At 43.8% G+C, this 17,477-nt stretch overlaps 1 protein-coding gene across 6 annotated transcripts in view; it reads right to left on the reverse strand.

The window, feature by feature from the left end:
* Positions 1–5,283, reverse strand: part of PNPLA1 (patatin like domain 1, omega-hydroxyceramide transacylase) — a 37,858-nt gene extending 32,575 nt beyond the window's left edge. For 4 of the 6 annotated variants that reach the window (XM_072945124.1, XM_072945126.1, XM_031688463.2 and 1 more), the window contains exon 1: positions 5,060–5,283. In XM_072945124.1, coding sequence (XP_072801225.1) covers positions 5,060–5,264 — 205 coding nt within the window. In that variant the 5' untranslated portion in view covers positions 5,265–5,283. The remainder of the gene's footprint in view (positions 1–5,059) is intronic. The other 2 variants (XM_072945125.1, XM_072945123.1) reach the window with 1 other exon arrangement.
* Between the last annotated feature and the right edge of the window lie 12,194 nt (positions 5,284–17,477).

Below are 17,477 nucleotides of genomic sequence, written 5' to 3' on the forward strand. Positions count from 1 at the left end.
CAAGCTCCTGCCCAACCTCCTGCCCAACCTGTCTCTAGCTGTCAAACTTCTACCCAACTTTTAAGTGCTAGCTCAAATGCCACTTCCATGAGGCCTTACATGCAGGGAGCTGTTTGGTCCCTCCCTCTGCATTCTCTGCCTTTTAATTTTCTTACATTCAGTTGGAACTTTTTTGTATTATAACTATTTGGCGCCTAATTTTTAGTTTGAATAGACTGTAAGCTCCTTGAGGGCAAGGGTGGAGTCTCATATCTCTGTATCCTCTGCAGGGCCCAGTATATGCTCCATAAACACTTACTGCACGAATGAATGAATGAATGAATGACTGGCTTGCCATGAAGCTTTTATAAAGGGAAGGTGCCAAGTAGTAGCTTAAGTGGGGATGGGGTTTTAAGTCCACCAAAACCCCATACTATGATAAGAAAAAAATTTTATTTTTCAAAATTACGCAAATACAGCTTTGAGACAAGTTCCCAGTCCCAGACTGGAAATCCTGAATCCCCTTTACTGGTTGTCAGGGAGACCACCTCTCCCCAGGTGAATAAATGAATGAACAAATAAATGAATTTCATTTTCCTAATGAAAACCAGGCACTGTGTTAAGTGTTTTTACAAACGTTTTCACGTACCCTCAAAATGGCCCTATCACAAGAACTAGACACACATTGCCAGAAGGTAGACCTGCTGCTCAGCTTCCACAGAACAAAACACAATCTCAGGACACAAAAGCCCAGGCTGGGAACAAGAGGAGGGAGCATGGCCTGTGGGAAAGAGGCCTGGGGACCACATGTTGAAGAATTAAAAAAAAAAAAAAAAAAGACAAGCCTCCGGTTATATGCAGATAATGTGATTGTTTACATATAAAGTATGAGGTATTCTACCAAGAAATTTTTAGAACTATTAAGAATGTTCACAAGGTTGCTCAAAACAAAATCAATAAGCAAAAACCATCAACATTCCTTTATCTATCAGCAATAATCAATTAGGTTAGAAAATGTCATAGATAAAAGATCTCGTTCCCTGTAGCAACAAAAACTAATAAATCTAATAAAAGACTGAAGGACAAGAAAGCCCAGAAGAAACAGAGAGACAGACTACTTTATAAATGGGAAGATATAATTTCAATTAAAATCTCAACAGAGCTGCTTTCACTTGGGGAAAAAGGAGATCAAGTCAATATTTGGAGAAGGAATTGAAAGAGGAGGGGAGGGACTGCCAAGTATGATGTAAGTAGCCTTATTAATAAGCCTATAGTGATGAAAACAGTGTGATCTGGTGCAGAAATAGACAAATTCACCAATGGAAGAGAAGAGAGACTCCAGGAACAGATTTTTGGGAACCCAGGAACTTGAATAAGTCAGAGGTGGCATTTCAAACAAGCGTGAAAAGGGCTGCCTAAAAATGGTGTGGGTAATTGGTTCTCACAATTATAAATTTCAGTTTCTACCACATACTAGTCACAAAATAAATTCCAGATAGATTAATCTAAATATGAAAGAGCAAAACTTTAAAACTTTTGAAGGAAAAGATAGATGTCATTGTAACAAAGTAACGATATTTAAAAGAAACAAATTGTAAGAGGAAAAGATTGATACCTTTGCTTTAAAAGTGAAATCTTCTGAATGACAAGAGACATCATCAAAGACAAGCCATGGAATAGGATAAGATAGCTGCAATGTCTATAACTGACAAATGACATACAGACTATATAAAGAACATGTGCATGTTGAAGAGAAAACGATAATGGTAGAAAAAACAGGAAATGTCCATGAGCAGGTAAGCTACAGAAGAAGAAAAACATGTGGTGGATAAATACATAGAGATGCTTAATTAACATCACTAGTTATCAAGATGTGTGGATTAAATAAGTAAAATAAAATGAGATATAATTCCACATTCATCAGATTGACTTAAAACTCTGCAGCCTGATAGTACCAAGGGTTGATGACATTGTGGGGAGATTAGAACTTGTATACGCTGCTAGTGGTTAAATCAGTGCAATCGCTTTGGAGACTAATTTAAATAAGTCTGGTAAAGTTAATGTGACGTGTACCCTAGGGAAACGGTCCGGGTGGGCCGGGGAGATACAAACAAGGATGATCATTGAGGTGTTGTGTATGACAGCAACACCTGGCCGTGTCCATCAACAGAATGGCTAAGTGAACTATGATACAGTCTTAATGGAATAAACACTGGAAGAGGTAGGTAAAAGACGTAGAGGGTTGAAGAAAGTCAGAAGACCAAGTCCTGGTTCTTGTTCTGCTTCTAACTGACGGCAGGATGTTATACAAGTCACGTGTCCCTCTTTGTTGAATGCTCTTCCCCAGATAGTCTTGTGACTCACTCACTCACCTTCTTCAGGTCTGTGTGCAAATCCCACCTGCTCAGAGAGGCTCCCCTGATCTGTACAACCAGGATCCACACCCCCTGACACTGCTTGGTCAAGAAGCAGAGTGGTTTAAAGGCCAGACCAGGCTCAAACACCAATTTTACCAAGTACTGTTTGTATGACCTTAGGCAAGTTTTTAAGCTCTCTGTGACTCAGTTTCCTCCTCTGCAAAATGAAGATAATAATAGTTTTCACCTCAGAGGGTTGTTGTAAGGACTGAATGAGCTAATACACCAAAAACTTATAACAGAGGCTGATATAAAGGAAGTGCTAGTTAATTGTAAATTGCATGACAGTTAAAATAAATGAAGTAACTAGTGTGACATGGATCAATCTCATAAACATGCTGTGAAAAGAGCAAGTCCCACACACGTCTCTCCTTTCCCTCCCAGTCACACGTACTTGGTCCCCCACACTGACAGCCCTTGGCTACACCACCGTCAGCTGTCCTTCTCATGGGTCTGAGTTCCTCTCCCCTGCTGTCCACATGCCCATCACAGCCTGGCCAAGTCAGGTTTTGGCAGTATTTATTGAATGGATTGAAGTAAATTAATTCTGAATAGTCCCTGGGTGCCTGAGGATGAAGACACCATTGACCCTCTCAGACGGTGTATTTTACGAAGTTGAAATAAAGACATGAGGAGGGTAGGAGTAATGGAACAGCCCCTTTCTGAAGGTCTGTCCTAGGGTCCATTGCGTGACTGAAGCATTAACTGCTACATTTCATAGAGGATTTTAGGCATAAAAGAGATCTAGAAGGATCCAAGCAGAGCCCTTCCACTGGCTACAGGAAGGAAAGTGGGATTGGGGACAAGGAGGAGATGAGTGGAGGCTTTTTTAAAAACTCAAATACTTTTACACTGTTATAATTCTGCATAGTGAGAAAAAATGTATTACTTGTGAATTAGCAGAAAGAAAAAATATCTTGCATATTAAGAGGTACTCAGTGAATGGGCATTACAATTATTCTTTAAAACAAAGAGAAAGACTTCTCACCCAGCTCAGATCCTCAGGCAGAAAGGGGCCCTGCTCACACCCTGCCTCACACACTGCAGCTGGCCCTTCAGCAAGTCTCACTGGCCCTACCTTCAAAGTATATCCTGAATCCAACCGATTCTCACCACCCTCACTGCCCAGCCTCCCACCACACTCATCCCTCACCTAGATGTACAGTAGTATCCTCCTGGTCTTGTTTCTACCTTGCCCCCTCCATCACTCCGCCCAGCGGCTGGGGTTCCTTAAAAACCCAAACGAGGTAGTTGATAGGTACTAAGCACTTGCCATGTGCAAGGCACTGTGATAAGCAATATATTCACTTGCTCCGTTAATCCTTTAACAACCCTGGGAATTAGGCACTAGTACAATCTCCACTGGACAGATGCAGAAACAGGCACAGAGCATTATTCTGCCCCAGGTTCACATCGATAAGTTGCAGAGTTGGGATCCAGTCCTGTGGAGCGGGTGCTCCGCGCATTGCCTCCCTCCCAGTGGCCTGTGCTCCCCACTTTCCCAGAGTGAAATCAGAGCTTGCTGCTCTGGCTACAAGGCCCCATGTGACCTGGTCCCTGCCTGCCCCTCCAGCCTTATCCCCAACCTCCCTCCTCCTCACCTACCACTCCCCAGTCCCAGTGGCTCCCTGGCTGGTCCTCCACTTAGAATAGTCTTTCCTCTTCCATCTTCAAATGGCTGGTTCTCTCACTTTACTTGGGCCTCTGCTTGAAAGTCGCCTCCTCCAAAAGGGCCTCCCTGACCACCTTTACTAAAATAGTCCCCACTTTATTCTCTGACCCTTTCCTGCTTTAATTTTACCCATCAAGATCTAACCATTTCCTGATGTGACATTGTAAGACTACCTGTTTGAATATTTATTACGTGTCTCTTCTCTCTAGAATTCCTCCTCCAGCAGGGCAGGAACTCCGTCCCCGGTGCCTGGAACAGAGGCTGGCACAGAGTGGTAGTGCAGTAAATGAATAAATGCCCCCAAGCCCCGACCCTGAGGCAGCCCCTGTGGATGTCGGGCTGCTCTCGGACCAGGTCTAGGCCTGCTCTGTGGGGCTCAGAACGTGTCTGCTACCCTGGCACAGATGGCACTTCTGCCTCTGGGTGTGTGGCCCCATCCTTCTCGCTGGGGCCCCTAGACTAGCAGGCAGGAGGTGAAGTGACATCTCCCGCGTTTCTTCCCAGCTTCCCTCCCCCGTCCACCACCCAGCTCCAGGGCTTTCACCTCCAGCCACCTGGAAGCTGGTCTGACGAATCCACCCCCACCAAGATGATGAAGATGTGAAGCTCTCCTTCCCAAGGATATTGCATTTTAAAGGAGGCCAGGCCAGAGAAGCTCTTCACCTCAATGTATGACTGTGACATGGAGTAACTTCAAAGCCCAGGATGTCAGAGAGATGCTACCTTTCCCTCTCCCAGGCCCTGGGAGACAGGGCATCACGAGTAAGAGTGTTGAGGGAGAGGGACAGGCAGTTCCAAGCTCACCCAGTGGGTCAGAGACTGAAACTGGGCAGATCCCAACCTCAAATGCTGTCCACTCGACCCACCTCTTCCTTTCCTGCCACCCAGAAGGCCTGGCTTTGTTCCCCGAAGCATCCCCAAGCCATCCTCAGGCTCCAATTTGTGGAAACACTCCACAGGCTCCGCAGGGAACTCAGAACAAAGACCTTACCCATTTCAACCCCGCAGATAACGAGGGCCGCAATCACCGCACCTGCCGACGTCCCGGCAAAGCGATGGGACGTTTCCAGCATCCTAGGGGCCAGGTCCCGAAAGGCGTCCACTGCCCCGGCCTGGTAGATGGAGAGGAATCCACTGGCTGAGAAGGAGATGGAATGAGGGGTGTCTGGGTCGCCCTTGAACACCTGTTCTTCCATCTTCCCAGCCTGGGGCCTCCAGTGGTGAGGAGGAACCCTGCAGTGCTGGCCGCTCTCCTGTCAGAACTTGCTGCCAAGCTTCCCTGCCAGCTGGGAGCCTGGAATGGGCTGCCTCTCCCCAGGTGGCTGGGACACCCACAGGTGGCGCAGGCAGCAGCTGCCTGGACCTGTTGAGCTCTGTCAGGAGGCAGCCCCAGAGTCTGGTAAAGGCCTCAGGCCCAGGACGCAGTGTAGAAGAGCCCCAGACACGTGAGCAGCATCTTGACCCTGCAGTCGCCCCTGTCTGCCCATGCTTGGTACCCCCAGGAATGCTGGCTGCCACCACGCAGGGTCAAGCCCAAGGAGGAGGCCTCAGCCCTCAGCCCCAAGAATTCACTCATCAGGTTGCAAAACCTCCACTGATGGTTATCGGAGGTGCCTCCCTCCCTGACACACTGCAGCAATAAAGAATTAAATGCTGGCCTCCCTCCAGGAAGATGCTGTGCTCTTCCCACAGGGGCAGGGCTGCCAAATTGGCTCTGGTTTTTGAGGAAAACATGCTCACACCACCCATGACCCCCACAATGACACCCCTCCCTGGGCTCCTACAGGCTCTGTGTGGTATGCATGATGTGTTACACAATCATTTTTAATTTGTTTTTTTTACATAAGTGGCCCTTTGCTTATTCACTTGTTTGTTTATTCACATGTTAGGACCAGCCACCACCAAAATTGTAAAGGAAGAGAGGTTTGGCTTCAGGGGCCCCACCCACCACCGCCTCTCCATCTCTCACCCTTTCTCCCTGCCTAACTCTTAGTACCTTCTCTCCAAGCCACAAATTTTTATACTGTCTCCTAAGTGTCCCAGAAGAAATCAGTCTGAAATCTCTATCATTCTAAGTGTTTGGGGCTTCATACTGTGTGATGTTCTTCTCACTTTAAAAGGAGAAATCTGAGATGACAATATTTAATCCCAAGGATGAACAGATAGGGACACCAAGTATGGGGGCATCTGGGTCAAGACAGAGAAGATTTGGAGCTCAAAGGGTAAGCAAGGTGGCAGTGGGTGGGGAGCGACCAGGGTTAGCTCCAGGAGGCACTGGTCATGCCCCTCTGGTGTGGTGCGATGTGGCCCTGGCATAGAGGGTCTTCCTCACAGTCCTCAAATTTCACTGCCTGAGGATGTCACAAAGCAACAAAGTGACAAGACCATGTCTCTCCCTTCTCCATCTCCCCCACCACGGATCAGAGTCAGGATCAGAATTGGAATCGAGATACTGAGCCCCCTGTCCAATGCCCAGTGTAGCTCCATACTCTGTTAAGATGTGACAGCCATGCTCAACCCGCCCCGGGAAGCTCCCCCGAACTCTGTTGGCTTCACCGATCTGTATTGGAATTTCAGATTAGGGGCAGCACCCAGTGTTCGGTCAGCAGGGGTTTTTCTGTCTTGGGTAGGTAGTTCCAAGTATATAACCGTCTCTGTTTGGGAAGGGAACTTTTGACTAAATGTGTCTGTGACAGAGAAAATGTGTGCATGCACGTATGCACGCAGAGCTCTGAGGCAACCAACCAGCTAGGGTAAAGAGTAGGGTGTGGCTGGGTGGGGTCCAATCAGCTTTTGGAACATGGAGACACTGCCTCCTTCCTGGGAAATCCAGTTGGCCTGTCCAGCTCTGTACTGAGGGCCCTGGGAAAAGGGAGGGAATGGAAACACCATCCCCTAACTCAGACACCTACGCTTCTTGGGAAATAGCCAGAGAACCATACTAAGGCAGTCTATAATCTAGTACCAAATTGTGCAGGACTGAGCTTCACACCAGAATAGTTAAGAGGTGAGGGTGAGCAGCGTGGGCTGGAACCATCAGAGAAGCTATGTGAAAGAGCCGTGGGTTGAGGGGTTTGAAGAAGCTGCAAGGAAGAGGAAGGGTATTGGCAGGGAACAGCATGAGCTCTTTACAGAGAGGGAATGGGCATGATGGTGGGCAGTTACACAGGATGAAGGGCTTTGGATCAGGCAAACACAAGTTGAATCCCAGCTCTGCTATTTATAGGCAGTGTGACATGTGTAACCTCTCTGGGCCTCAGTTTTCCTCAGCTATAAAAGGGACAATGATGCTTATGCTGGACGGTAACTATAAAATTTCAGACATGGCTGTAATTATGTCTGACACTTGGTATGTCTATTATTATCAAAGGGTAGTAAGGGCCTACGCTTCTGGAACAGGTGGACCTGGGAGATAAGGTGGAATAGAAAGGTGGGGTCAAAAAAAACCAAAAGGTGGGATCAGCAGAGGAAGGTGTGATCCATCTGCAACATGCAGGATCTTGGAAGGGCAATGAGACAGGCTGGACGATGAGGAAGGAGGATAGCATTGCATCCTCCTAGGGATGTTGGTGGCCAGGGCAGGGTGGAGGCTGAAGAAAGATAAGTTAATGAAACCATTGCCTCAGAGACTCTCAGGACCGAGGAACTGGTTGGATGGGCAGGACGAGTCATAGCTGATACCTCACTTTTAGTCTGGGTGTTGGGAGGGGTGGGGCTGCCTTGGCAGTCTTGGGAAAACTGGGACAGAACTAGGAAAACTGGGTGGAGGATGAGGTTACTCTAAGACATGTCTGGGATGACAGCAGGACATTGGAGCCTTGGAGGAAGGGCAGGGGAGGCTCCAGAGAGGCAGGCAGAGACCCCTGCCATTGAGAAGCAGAGAAGGGTAAGCAGCAGGAGGTGGGCACAGGGTCACGTTGAAGGAAGACAACCCTGGACTAGCATTCTCCTTCTTGGTCATCTTGCTTTTCCCAGTGAAACAGGAAGCAAGGCCACCTGTTCTACATGAACTGTGGGGGCTGGGGGAGGCTGAGGGCCCACCGCCCACCACCCTTTCAAAGACGGCCCCTTGTCCTGACTCAGCCCCTGGCGCCACGCTCCTCAGGCCTGGCTGTTGGATTAGGCAACGGTCCTCATGGAATTAAGATAGTCTTTAGTTCCATGGGGACAGTGGAGACCAGAGCAGGAACAGCACAGCCTCTGCGCAAACAAGCAAACTGGAAATTCATGACTGGGCATGAAAAGGCTCCATCGGAACTGTTACTGTGTTCCAGGTGCTGATCCTGGCAGAGTGCTCTGCGCGTCTGACGAGGCTGGTGGGCCGCGGCTCACCCATCCTGCGCCTCTGTGTTAAATGACTCAGACGGTTCTTCTCATTTCCCTTTGTTCCTGACATTATACTCAAAGTCCTATGAACTACATGTGGACACCAGCAAGAAAAGATCACATCCCAACATTTTTGTGTTTGACTTTTAAAGTCCACTCATACTTCTCTCAGGTGTTTTACACCAAGTTAATACTGTGCACATGACTCATCGGCCCCTGGGGAAATCACGTGCAAGAAACTGAGACTGCTTATCACACATAATTCCAACAAGACAACCCAAAAGAAATATATAGAAGAATCTAGATTTTCCATAAATATAAGATAAGATATGTGAAACCACCCATGACACAGCTCTGGAAGAAAGACGGCATGGGGTTCCAGGTTAGCTTTTCATCAACAGTGCAGCACCCTCTACTTAAATCTTGTAAAATGTTTATTTAGGGAAGAACCTGGTTGTTCCTTCATGTGAGAGAGTATGAAGGTCATGGCATTGACCGTGAGTAATCGTGTCAAGAACATTTAACCTGAATCTAATGGAGGCCTAACTTCCAGTTACAGTGAACATGGAGTATGAAGTAACAAGTTAAATGATGCCAGCTGAGAACAACCAGACAAACTGAAACTGGGGGAAGAGCTGGGAGATGCCATTGTTACTACACAGCAGCCATTCCCAGCCCACTTGTTCCTTGCCCACTTCCCTATAAAAGCAACTGAAAAGCAAGATACTTGGTTTCCCAGCCTCCCCAGCAGCTAGAAGCCATCATGAGATCCAGTTCTGGCCATGAGAAATAAGAGGGAATCTGCTGGGTGACTCCCAACAAAGATTTACCTCCTTGATAAAAAGAGAAGGTACATAAGGAGAGCGCCTTTTGCCCCATCCCCCTTTCTTCCTGCTGGAGATGTTGTCCTAGGAGAACATGGAGGACGGAGCTATGGCAGCCATCTTGTACCCAATGCGGAAACATGGCAGACACACTGAGTGTGTTACCTATGGCTGTGTGAAAAATTACCTCAAAACTTAATTCCTTCAAATAACAAATCTTTATGATGTTACACAATTTCTGAGGATTAGGAACCCAGAAATGGATTAGCTGTGGGGGTGGTGGGGGCAGTTCAGGCTCAGGTTTCTCATGAGGTTGCAGTCAAGCTGATAGCTAGGGTTGCAATCATCTCAAGGGTCACTGGGGTGGAAGAATCCACTTCCAAACACGCTCTCATGGTTGTTAGTAGGCATCAGTACTCAGCTGGCTATCGATAGAAAGCTTCAGTGCCTCAACACATGGGCCTCCCCACTGGGCTGCTCACAAGCTGCTAGCTTGCTTTTCCCAGAGTGAGAGATGCAAGGGAGTGAGAGACAGTAAGAGAGATAAACAGTGTGAACCTCAGATGGAAGCCATAGTCTTTTTATAACACTCTCAGAAACGATAGCATCCCTTCTGCCATGTTCACACCCCTCCCACATTTACCAGGGTTGGTCTGTGTGACCAGAAGGCGGGGATTATTAAGGGCTGATTTGGAGGCTTCTCTGAGGATAGCAGAAGAGAAAGAAAGAGACTGGGTCCTTGAGGAGATTGTTGAGTGACTGCACCAAACCCCAAACCATTTGTACACTTCCTGTCATATCAGATAATTGAATGCCTTTATTGTTGAAGACACTGTGCATTTGATATTTGCTGCTAAAAACCTCCTGACTGATACAAGGACTATTAAACATTTCCAATAAGATGCAGAAATATTATCTTGAGAAGAACAAATTAAAAACATGCCCTTTGCTTTTAGTAAAAACAAAAGAAATACTTTACGATATAGACAGTTTGTTATTATAGTTGAAATAATTCTGATTCATGAAAATTATGAAAATTTTAATCTGAAAATTTCAGAAAAACTTCATTATACCTTTCAGAAATTGTTTACCAACTACTACTTTTGTTAGAATAAATCGAATTTTTTTTAGAATATTCTAAAAATACTTAGAATAGAACAGAATATTCTTCCTTATTCCTCCTGAAAAACAAGTGGGGCTCTGCAAACTAATTGAACAGTCCTCTGAAATAGCACTTGCCTTTTAAGGTCTGTGACTTAAATTCTGAATACTTGATCAGCACATAGCTATATCCTCTGTGGGGTGCAAATGACTACACCTTTCCTAAAAAAGTCAAAAATTAAAAAAAAAAGACTTAAGGAGAAAAGAGAAAACTTGACACTGTTGAGATGGGGACAGAACTTATTGGCATCCTGTCATGTTGTTCTTTTATATGACCTTGGGGTCATTTATGTAGCCTAAATCATATCTTCTTATCATTATGAAACAGCTCAAACATGAATTGAAGTATCAAAAAGAGAACAGCAAATGTCCATGTACCTACCAGGCAGACTGAACCAATCTTAACATTCCATCACATCTTGGACAAATATTTGTTTGGTTTTAAAGAAATGAAACATCACAGATAGAGGTGAAACCTCCTTTGAACACTTTCCTAATTTTACCCCCACTCTCCCTCCCATGTTTTTATATTTTTATTATATGAATGTTTTATAAACAATAGATAGCATTATTTTATAAATATTTAAAAATTTCACATAGGCAAATACATTGACCTATTCTGCAATTTGCTGTTTTCATCCAGCATTGGAATACATGGTTCTAGTCTTTTCCATGTTACTGCTTTTGGTAACCAATTCATATAGGATATGACCATGGGACAACATATTCATCAGTCTCTTGCTGATGGACAATTCAGGTTGTTTCCAGTGTTTTACTATGCAGTGAGTACCCTTTTATACATCTTCCTTTACATCATATGGGAACTTCTCAGGTCACATAATGTGGGGGTATCAATTGTATCTATGGGATTTTAGTTTATGGAAGTGACTGAATGAGGACATAAAGAGGCTAATGCCAATAAAAAAACTGTATTACTTACATCCTGGAGACAAGGGGCATGCCATGCCATGCAGGCCTACGTGGGGAAGCACCAGGCTTGGTTAGGAGGAAGATGAGGGGAAAGCATGACCCAGAAACTTGGTTATGATTTCTGCAAGAAAGGCAAGGCAGGGCAGGAGAAACAGCTTAGGATTGGCTGGTTTAAAGTGCCAGCAGGCTCTGGACTATAGAAAATGGTCTCTAGGTGTCTAGTACCTAGCCCTGAGTGATTAGGGCAGAGAAATATGGCTTCCTGGAGTGTAAGATCCAGACAGAGGAGGTTGTTCAGAGCATGGGCTCTGCATCAGTTACTTTGCTATGAAAGGGGTGCTTTCAGCCCTTTGCTATAGCTAAGAATTGGCTAGCCCTGGGAGGGGTGGTCTCTCCCAGCCAGGGAAGCCACAAGTGCCAAAGCATCGAGAATACACACAACAGGAAAATATAGGAAAACAGAGCACTTCTTCAATTTGACTAGGTGTTGCCAAATTGCTCTCTGGAGTGGTTGTGCCATTTTACACCCCCAGGCAATAAGAGATCTAACTGCTTCCCTTCTCTTGGTATTACCAGATTTTTAAAATGTTGCCAACCTGAGGGGTGTAAAATATGATCTTGTTTCACTGATATTTTCCTGATTATTTATGAAGCTAATTATCATCTCACACATTCATTGTCCTTCCAGGATCCTCCTCTCTGAATTGCTTATTCTTAGCCTTTCCCCACTGGCGTGAGGGCAGGGTTTGCCTTTTGTTAATAATGTGTAAAAGTTCACACTAATATTAGCTCCACTGAATGCACTGTAAATATTCTCTCCCAGTTTGTGGCTTGTCTTTTAACTTTTTTATAATGTCTCTATAGTACAGAAGTTTAAAATTTTAATGTAGTAAAATGTATCATTCTTTTCCTTTATGGCTTATGTCTTATGTCTTAAAGTCATAATGATGTCCTCTCATATAAAACAGAGTCTCAGTTATTTTAAATGATTAAACCATCAAGACTAAGCTATTCGTTCAGTCTATTGAAAAACTGTGATCTGGTGGGCAGTTTGGTGCCATCTCTTATAAAATAAATTCTTGTAGGAGTTTGTCCTGCAGAAATACTCACAGCAGGCCTCCCCCCCCCAAAATATATGTACAGGGTTATTAAATACAGCACCAATCATAATAGCAAAAATCTAGAAGTAACCTAAGTATCTATCAGGGGAAAGCTAGTTAAATTAATTACGGTGTATATATTAATTTACCATATAATGTAATTCTATGTAGCCACATAAAGGAATAAGAGAGAACTGGATGTGCTCATGTGGAAAGTTCTCCGAGCTATATTGGTAAATAGGAAAAATTAAAATTAAAAAAACAAAAACAAAAACAAAACAAGGATCCAAACAGTAAGTATAGTATGCTACCATTTATATTGAAAAAGTGGGGAAAAAGATTCCCTATGTGTATGAATGTAAAATTTCAGAAACAAAATTACTGAGGGTGACCACTTCTGAGGAGGGGGACCAGGGTTTGAGGGTGGGAGGGAAACCCATTTTTCATTGCCAATCTCTTCTTCTGTTTTCAGTGTTACTCCCATTACAGTAAACAAAGAATTGTTGTAGGTGGTACCATTTGCTGTACGTCGCTATTTGTTTTGGCATTTGAAATATTCTGAGGTGAAGAGGGCCTTTCATTCCAATAGCTGAGAAGAAACCGAATTATCAGAAGTGGGGCAGGAGACTGGGCATCATCGGGGCGGTTTGATTACATGTGCTCTGCAGCTGGGTCTGAAGACATACAGGACAGCGCTGGCAGCAACATGCTGGTTGATGAGATCCAGGCTTGCCTTTGCCGGGAGAGTAGGGAGTTATCTGAGAACCAAGAAGAAGTGGTTGGGAGAAGTAGGGAATGTGAAGTTGTCTGTGGGATGGGCGTAGGGTCAGGGGACAGAGGGAAGACGATAGAAGTTTGGGGTGGGTCTGAGCCAGTTAGATTCGCCCAGGTCCCTGCAGCCCCAAGACCAGCTGTCTGAGTCCTGCAGTCTGAGCTGCCACAGGCTCTGAGTCTCCTTGTACCATCTGGCTCCAGGGTAGGAAGAGGCTCTACACCTCCTCCCCCAGGGGAGGAGTAGGGCTCCCACCTTAAAGGTACTGACAAGCAATCCTTGGAAGAAATGCCAGGCTCAATCCAGGAAAATGCTCACTCAATGATTGAGAATTAAAGGCATCCTGAGTTTACCCTTATTGATATTTAAGAAAGGAAAGGGATTGGTTCAACATCTGTAGAACAAAGACAAAATGTGCCCCAGGGTTCAGTACAACTACCTTTCTCAGGGCAGTACAGTGTAGCTGGTCAGGGAGCCGGGCTGTCTGGGTTCAGATCACAACTATGTTGATTTCAACTCTGGAAATTTACTTAACATCTCAGTGCCTTAGTTTTCTTATGTATAAAATGGGAAAATAATACTTAGAGAGTTGTCCTAGAGGACACTTCCTAGAGGGTTGTCCTGGCATATGGTAAGTACTTACAAAGTACTTAATTCTTTATTTACTGTAACCTTTGTAAATTCATGGCAGCTGACACCCTGGGCAGTGACTTGGTCAGCACGTGGGGGTTGGATGTGTACCTGCGGTGGATGCACATTAGCCAGGCTCACAAGCCTGATGAATAAGCTGTAACCAACTAGTTCATTCACACCAGCCAGGCCAGTGCTTGTAGGTGGATCCATCATCACCTTGCTCTTCTCTCCTCTACCCCTGTGGGAGCCCAGATTATACTCAGAGGCTCCTTGGGGGAATGGGGACACTTCTGTGTTCTCGTGTATTTCCCTGGTGGCTCCCACTGCTTGACTGTCAGCCCTGTAGGGGAAGGCACTTTGGTACCTAGGAGGATGGCAATTTATGATTGTCAAATAAATACATGTTGAATGACGAAGTGGTCATCATGTGTTCCTGGTCTTAATCAAACACTGGAAACAATCTAAATGCTCAACAACAGGGAGTTGTTATTAAACTGTGGCCCAGTCACCCCACAAAACCAGTCATTGAGAAGAATAATTATAGTGACCGTATAAAAAGATAGAGAAATGCTTGTAATGTAATCATAGAAAAAACAAAAGAAATCAAAATGGTCTGGGCATGATGTGGCTCAATCTTGATGAAATTTTTGTTTTGTTTCAAATTTTAAACTTAACTTTTTTTTTTAAAATTTTTGAGGGGGAAAGTAGTTAGGTTTACTTATTTACTTTTAGAGGAGGTACTTGGAATTGAACCTAGGACCTTGTGTGTGCTAAGCATGTGCTCTATCACTTGAGCTATACCCCCTCCCCCTGTACTGATGATATTCCGTCAAGTGAAAAAGCAAGATTCTGGAAAAGGAGTAGGATATGATGCCACTCGTGTAAGAAAAGGGAGCAAAGAATATGACTTCACTTGCAGTTATAAGCACAAAATACCTTCGACTGGCACACAAGAGATTGAAAACATGGGGGCTTCTAGGGAGGGGATGGAAAGGTGAACAGCTGGGAACAAGTCACTGACAACACTTTTGTACCTTCTGAATGTTGAACCAGTTGAGCGTGTTTCTGATTCAAAAATCAAATAATTAAAAATATTTCCTGGTATGTAGCAAGGTAAAATAGATCAATGTATTTTTTCCTACTATATTCCTCAAGTCTAAGGCATAATTTTAATCCACATTTTATGGTTTCTGATATTGGAATATATCTCACAATCAATGGCCATTCTTAATAGTTTCTTGTGGTGTTTTTTTTTTTATCTCCTAAAAAGCTTTTACTAAATCAATGCTGAGTCTTAACATTGATAGTATTTTAGAATCAAAGAAATATAGTACATAAAAATGTGGCACCTGGAAAGGAACTGTACCAATAAAAACCATTGTGTGGTGGGATTATGGGGAAACTTCCTTTTCCAAAATGGTCCTTACTGATACTTTTACATTATCTTTTCAATAGTTTTTAAAAGGCATACTTTAAACTTTTTTCAAGAGATAATAATTTTAGAAGGAGGCACCCCCCAGCACCGGGATGTACACAGCCTGCAAAGCAGCAAACCCATGAAAATCACGACTTCCTCAGCTTAGTTTAGTTTAAATAATTATCAGAGAAAAACGCTGGTCCTTAATTTTAGCTGTGGTTATAAGAAAAGATCCATTGGCCTTGGATTTCTCCTGAGAAACCTACTTTCTGGGAACAGTTTGTCAAACCCGAGACAAGGCTTACTTGGCCACCCGGGGTGTCTATTCCAGCAATCAGTTCAAACCTCAACTTTTCATCATATAACGTATGGGATATACTAACAACTGTCCAAACTGGTGACTTGAAGTCTGTCAGGAATTGACTAGTAGAAAATTTCATGTTTACAAAGGGCTGAAAACCCTTATTACTCAAAGTGTGTTGTATGAACCAGCAGCAGCATCTCATGCCCCAGACCTACTGAATCTTAAGATTCACATTTTTAACAAGACTCCCAAGTGATTCATATGCACATTAGAATTTGAGAACCACTGTAAACTATAAATTGCAACAAAGATGTTAGCTGCAGTATTATTAGTGAAAACAAAAGGCTAATAATAATTTCTTAATCTGTTTTCAGAGACCTTCATGTACATAATCACCTCATTTGGTTTTTACAGCAATACTGAGAGCTAGAGTTTTTAAATCTCTGTTTATAGAAGAGGAAATGAGATTCAGAGAAGTAACGTGAAACTTACTATATTGAGTTTTGATTAGTCCTATAGTTTGGGGAAAAGGTTGCCGGTTCATTGTTCAGGTACTCTTGTGGTTTTTCAGTGATGCAGTGATTTGCTGTCTAGCCAAACTGGGGGTGAGCCTCTGCTCATCCCTTTGAATATCATTTTCCAGTCTCTGCTAGGACTGTGCTCCTCTCTCCATGCCCAGGACTGTCCTGTCCCTCAGAAGGAGAGAGATGACAGTTCAGTACACATGGCCAGCCCCTCACTGTCTGTTTATTTGGGGCCCAGAGTGGTCTCAGCCCATGTGTGTGTGCTGGGGTGAGCGTGGGGATGGTCTGAGGCCAAAGCTGAGGGTTAAGTAGACTCTATAGCCAGTATATTGGATTCCTGATCTGGGAAGCCAGATAGGTCCTTACATCAGCCCTGCAAGGACTTTTTAATTCTAACTCCAATTAGAATAGCCCATTCTATTCAGAGGATCAGGACCAAGATGAGATTAGGCTGTGATTGAAAGTAGTTCAGGATTAGTGAGAAAAGAACAGAAGCATTTATTTATCAAGAAACCTAATTATTATTTAAACCTAAGAGTTTATTGTTTAAAAAGCAATTCATCATGTTGGACTATTTACTTTGCTACTTAATGGTTATTTTGTTTAGCTGTTTGATGAAGGGTTGGAGTTTTGTTTCTAGAAAAGACGAGGAAACATATTGCTTTCTAGCTCAATTAATGATATTTAAGGGGAGAGTATAGCTCAGTGGTAGAGTGCATGCCTAGCCTGCACAAGGTCCTGGTTTCAATCCCCTGTACCTCCATTAAATAAGTAAATAAACCTAATTACCACCCCCCTCCAAGAAAAAACAAAGCACAAGTGGAGGTTTAAAAAAATTGTGAGATCTCTAAAGAAAAGAAAAAGAAACTAAAAAAAAAAGATACCTACGATTTAAGCCCTTTATTCAGATCATGTAAGTTCAGAACAGGAGCATGTTACCCTGACTCTAAGGAACTTAAGATGAAAAGGACAATCCTGAGCGCTAAGCTTTCAAGGTGAAAACAGCCATAATACATACTAAGTTCTTCTTAAGTCAGTGTGACATTTTTAATGTTAAACAAAATTCTCAAGTGCAATGATAGAACCGTTCTGGAAAGCAATTTGGCTATTTATCGAGAATAGTAGTAGTTGTGTCTTTGGTGAGGCTCACTGCTTTCAACATTTCTTTGAATGAGTTATTCCACTTCTGGAAATTTATCCTAAGGAACTAATCTAAGGCATAGGAAACACTCTAGCCAAAAAAGCTCGCCACAGCACGGTTTTAAATATTTGAACATTGAAAAATGCAGAGTAGCTGAGAGTAAGGAAATAGTTAAATGACCTACAGTGTATCCACGTAATGATTTATTAAGTAGCCATATTTTAAATGATGCTTACATTTAAATTATATTTGGTATTGAACTGAACTGTCCCTCTAT

Source organism: Vicugna pacos, chromosome 20 (assembly GCF_048564905.1).
Source record: "Vicugna pacos chromosome 20, VicPac4, whole genome shotgun sequence".
Taxonomy (NCBI): domain Eukaryota; kingdom Metazoa; phylum Chordata; class Mammalia; order Artiodactyla; family Camelidae; genus Vicugna; species Vicugna pacos.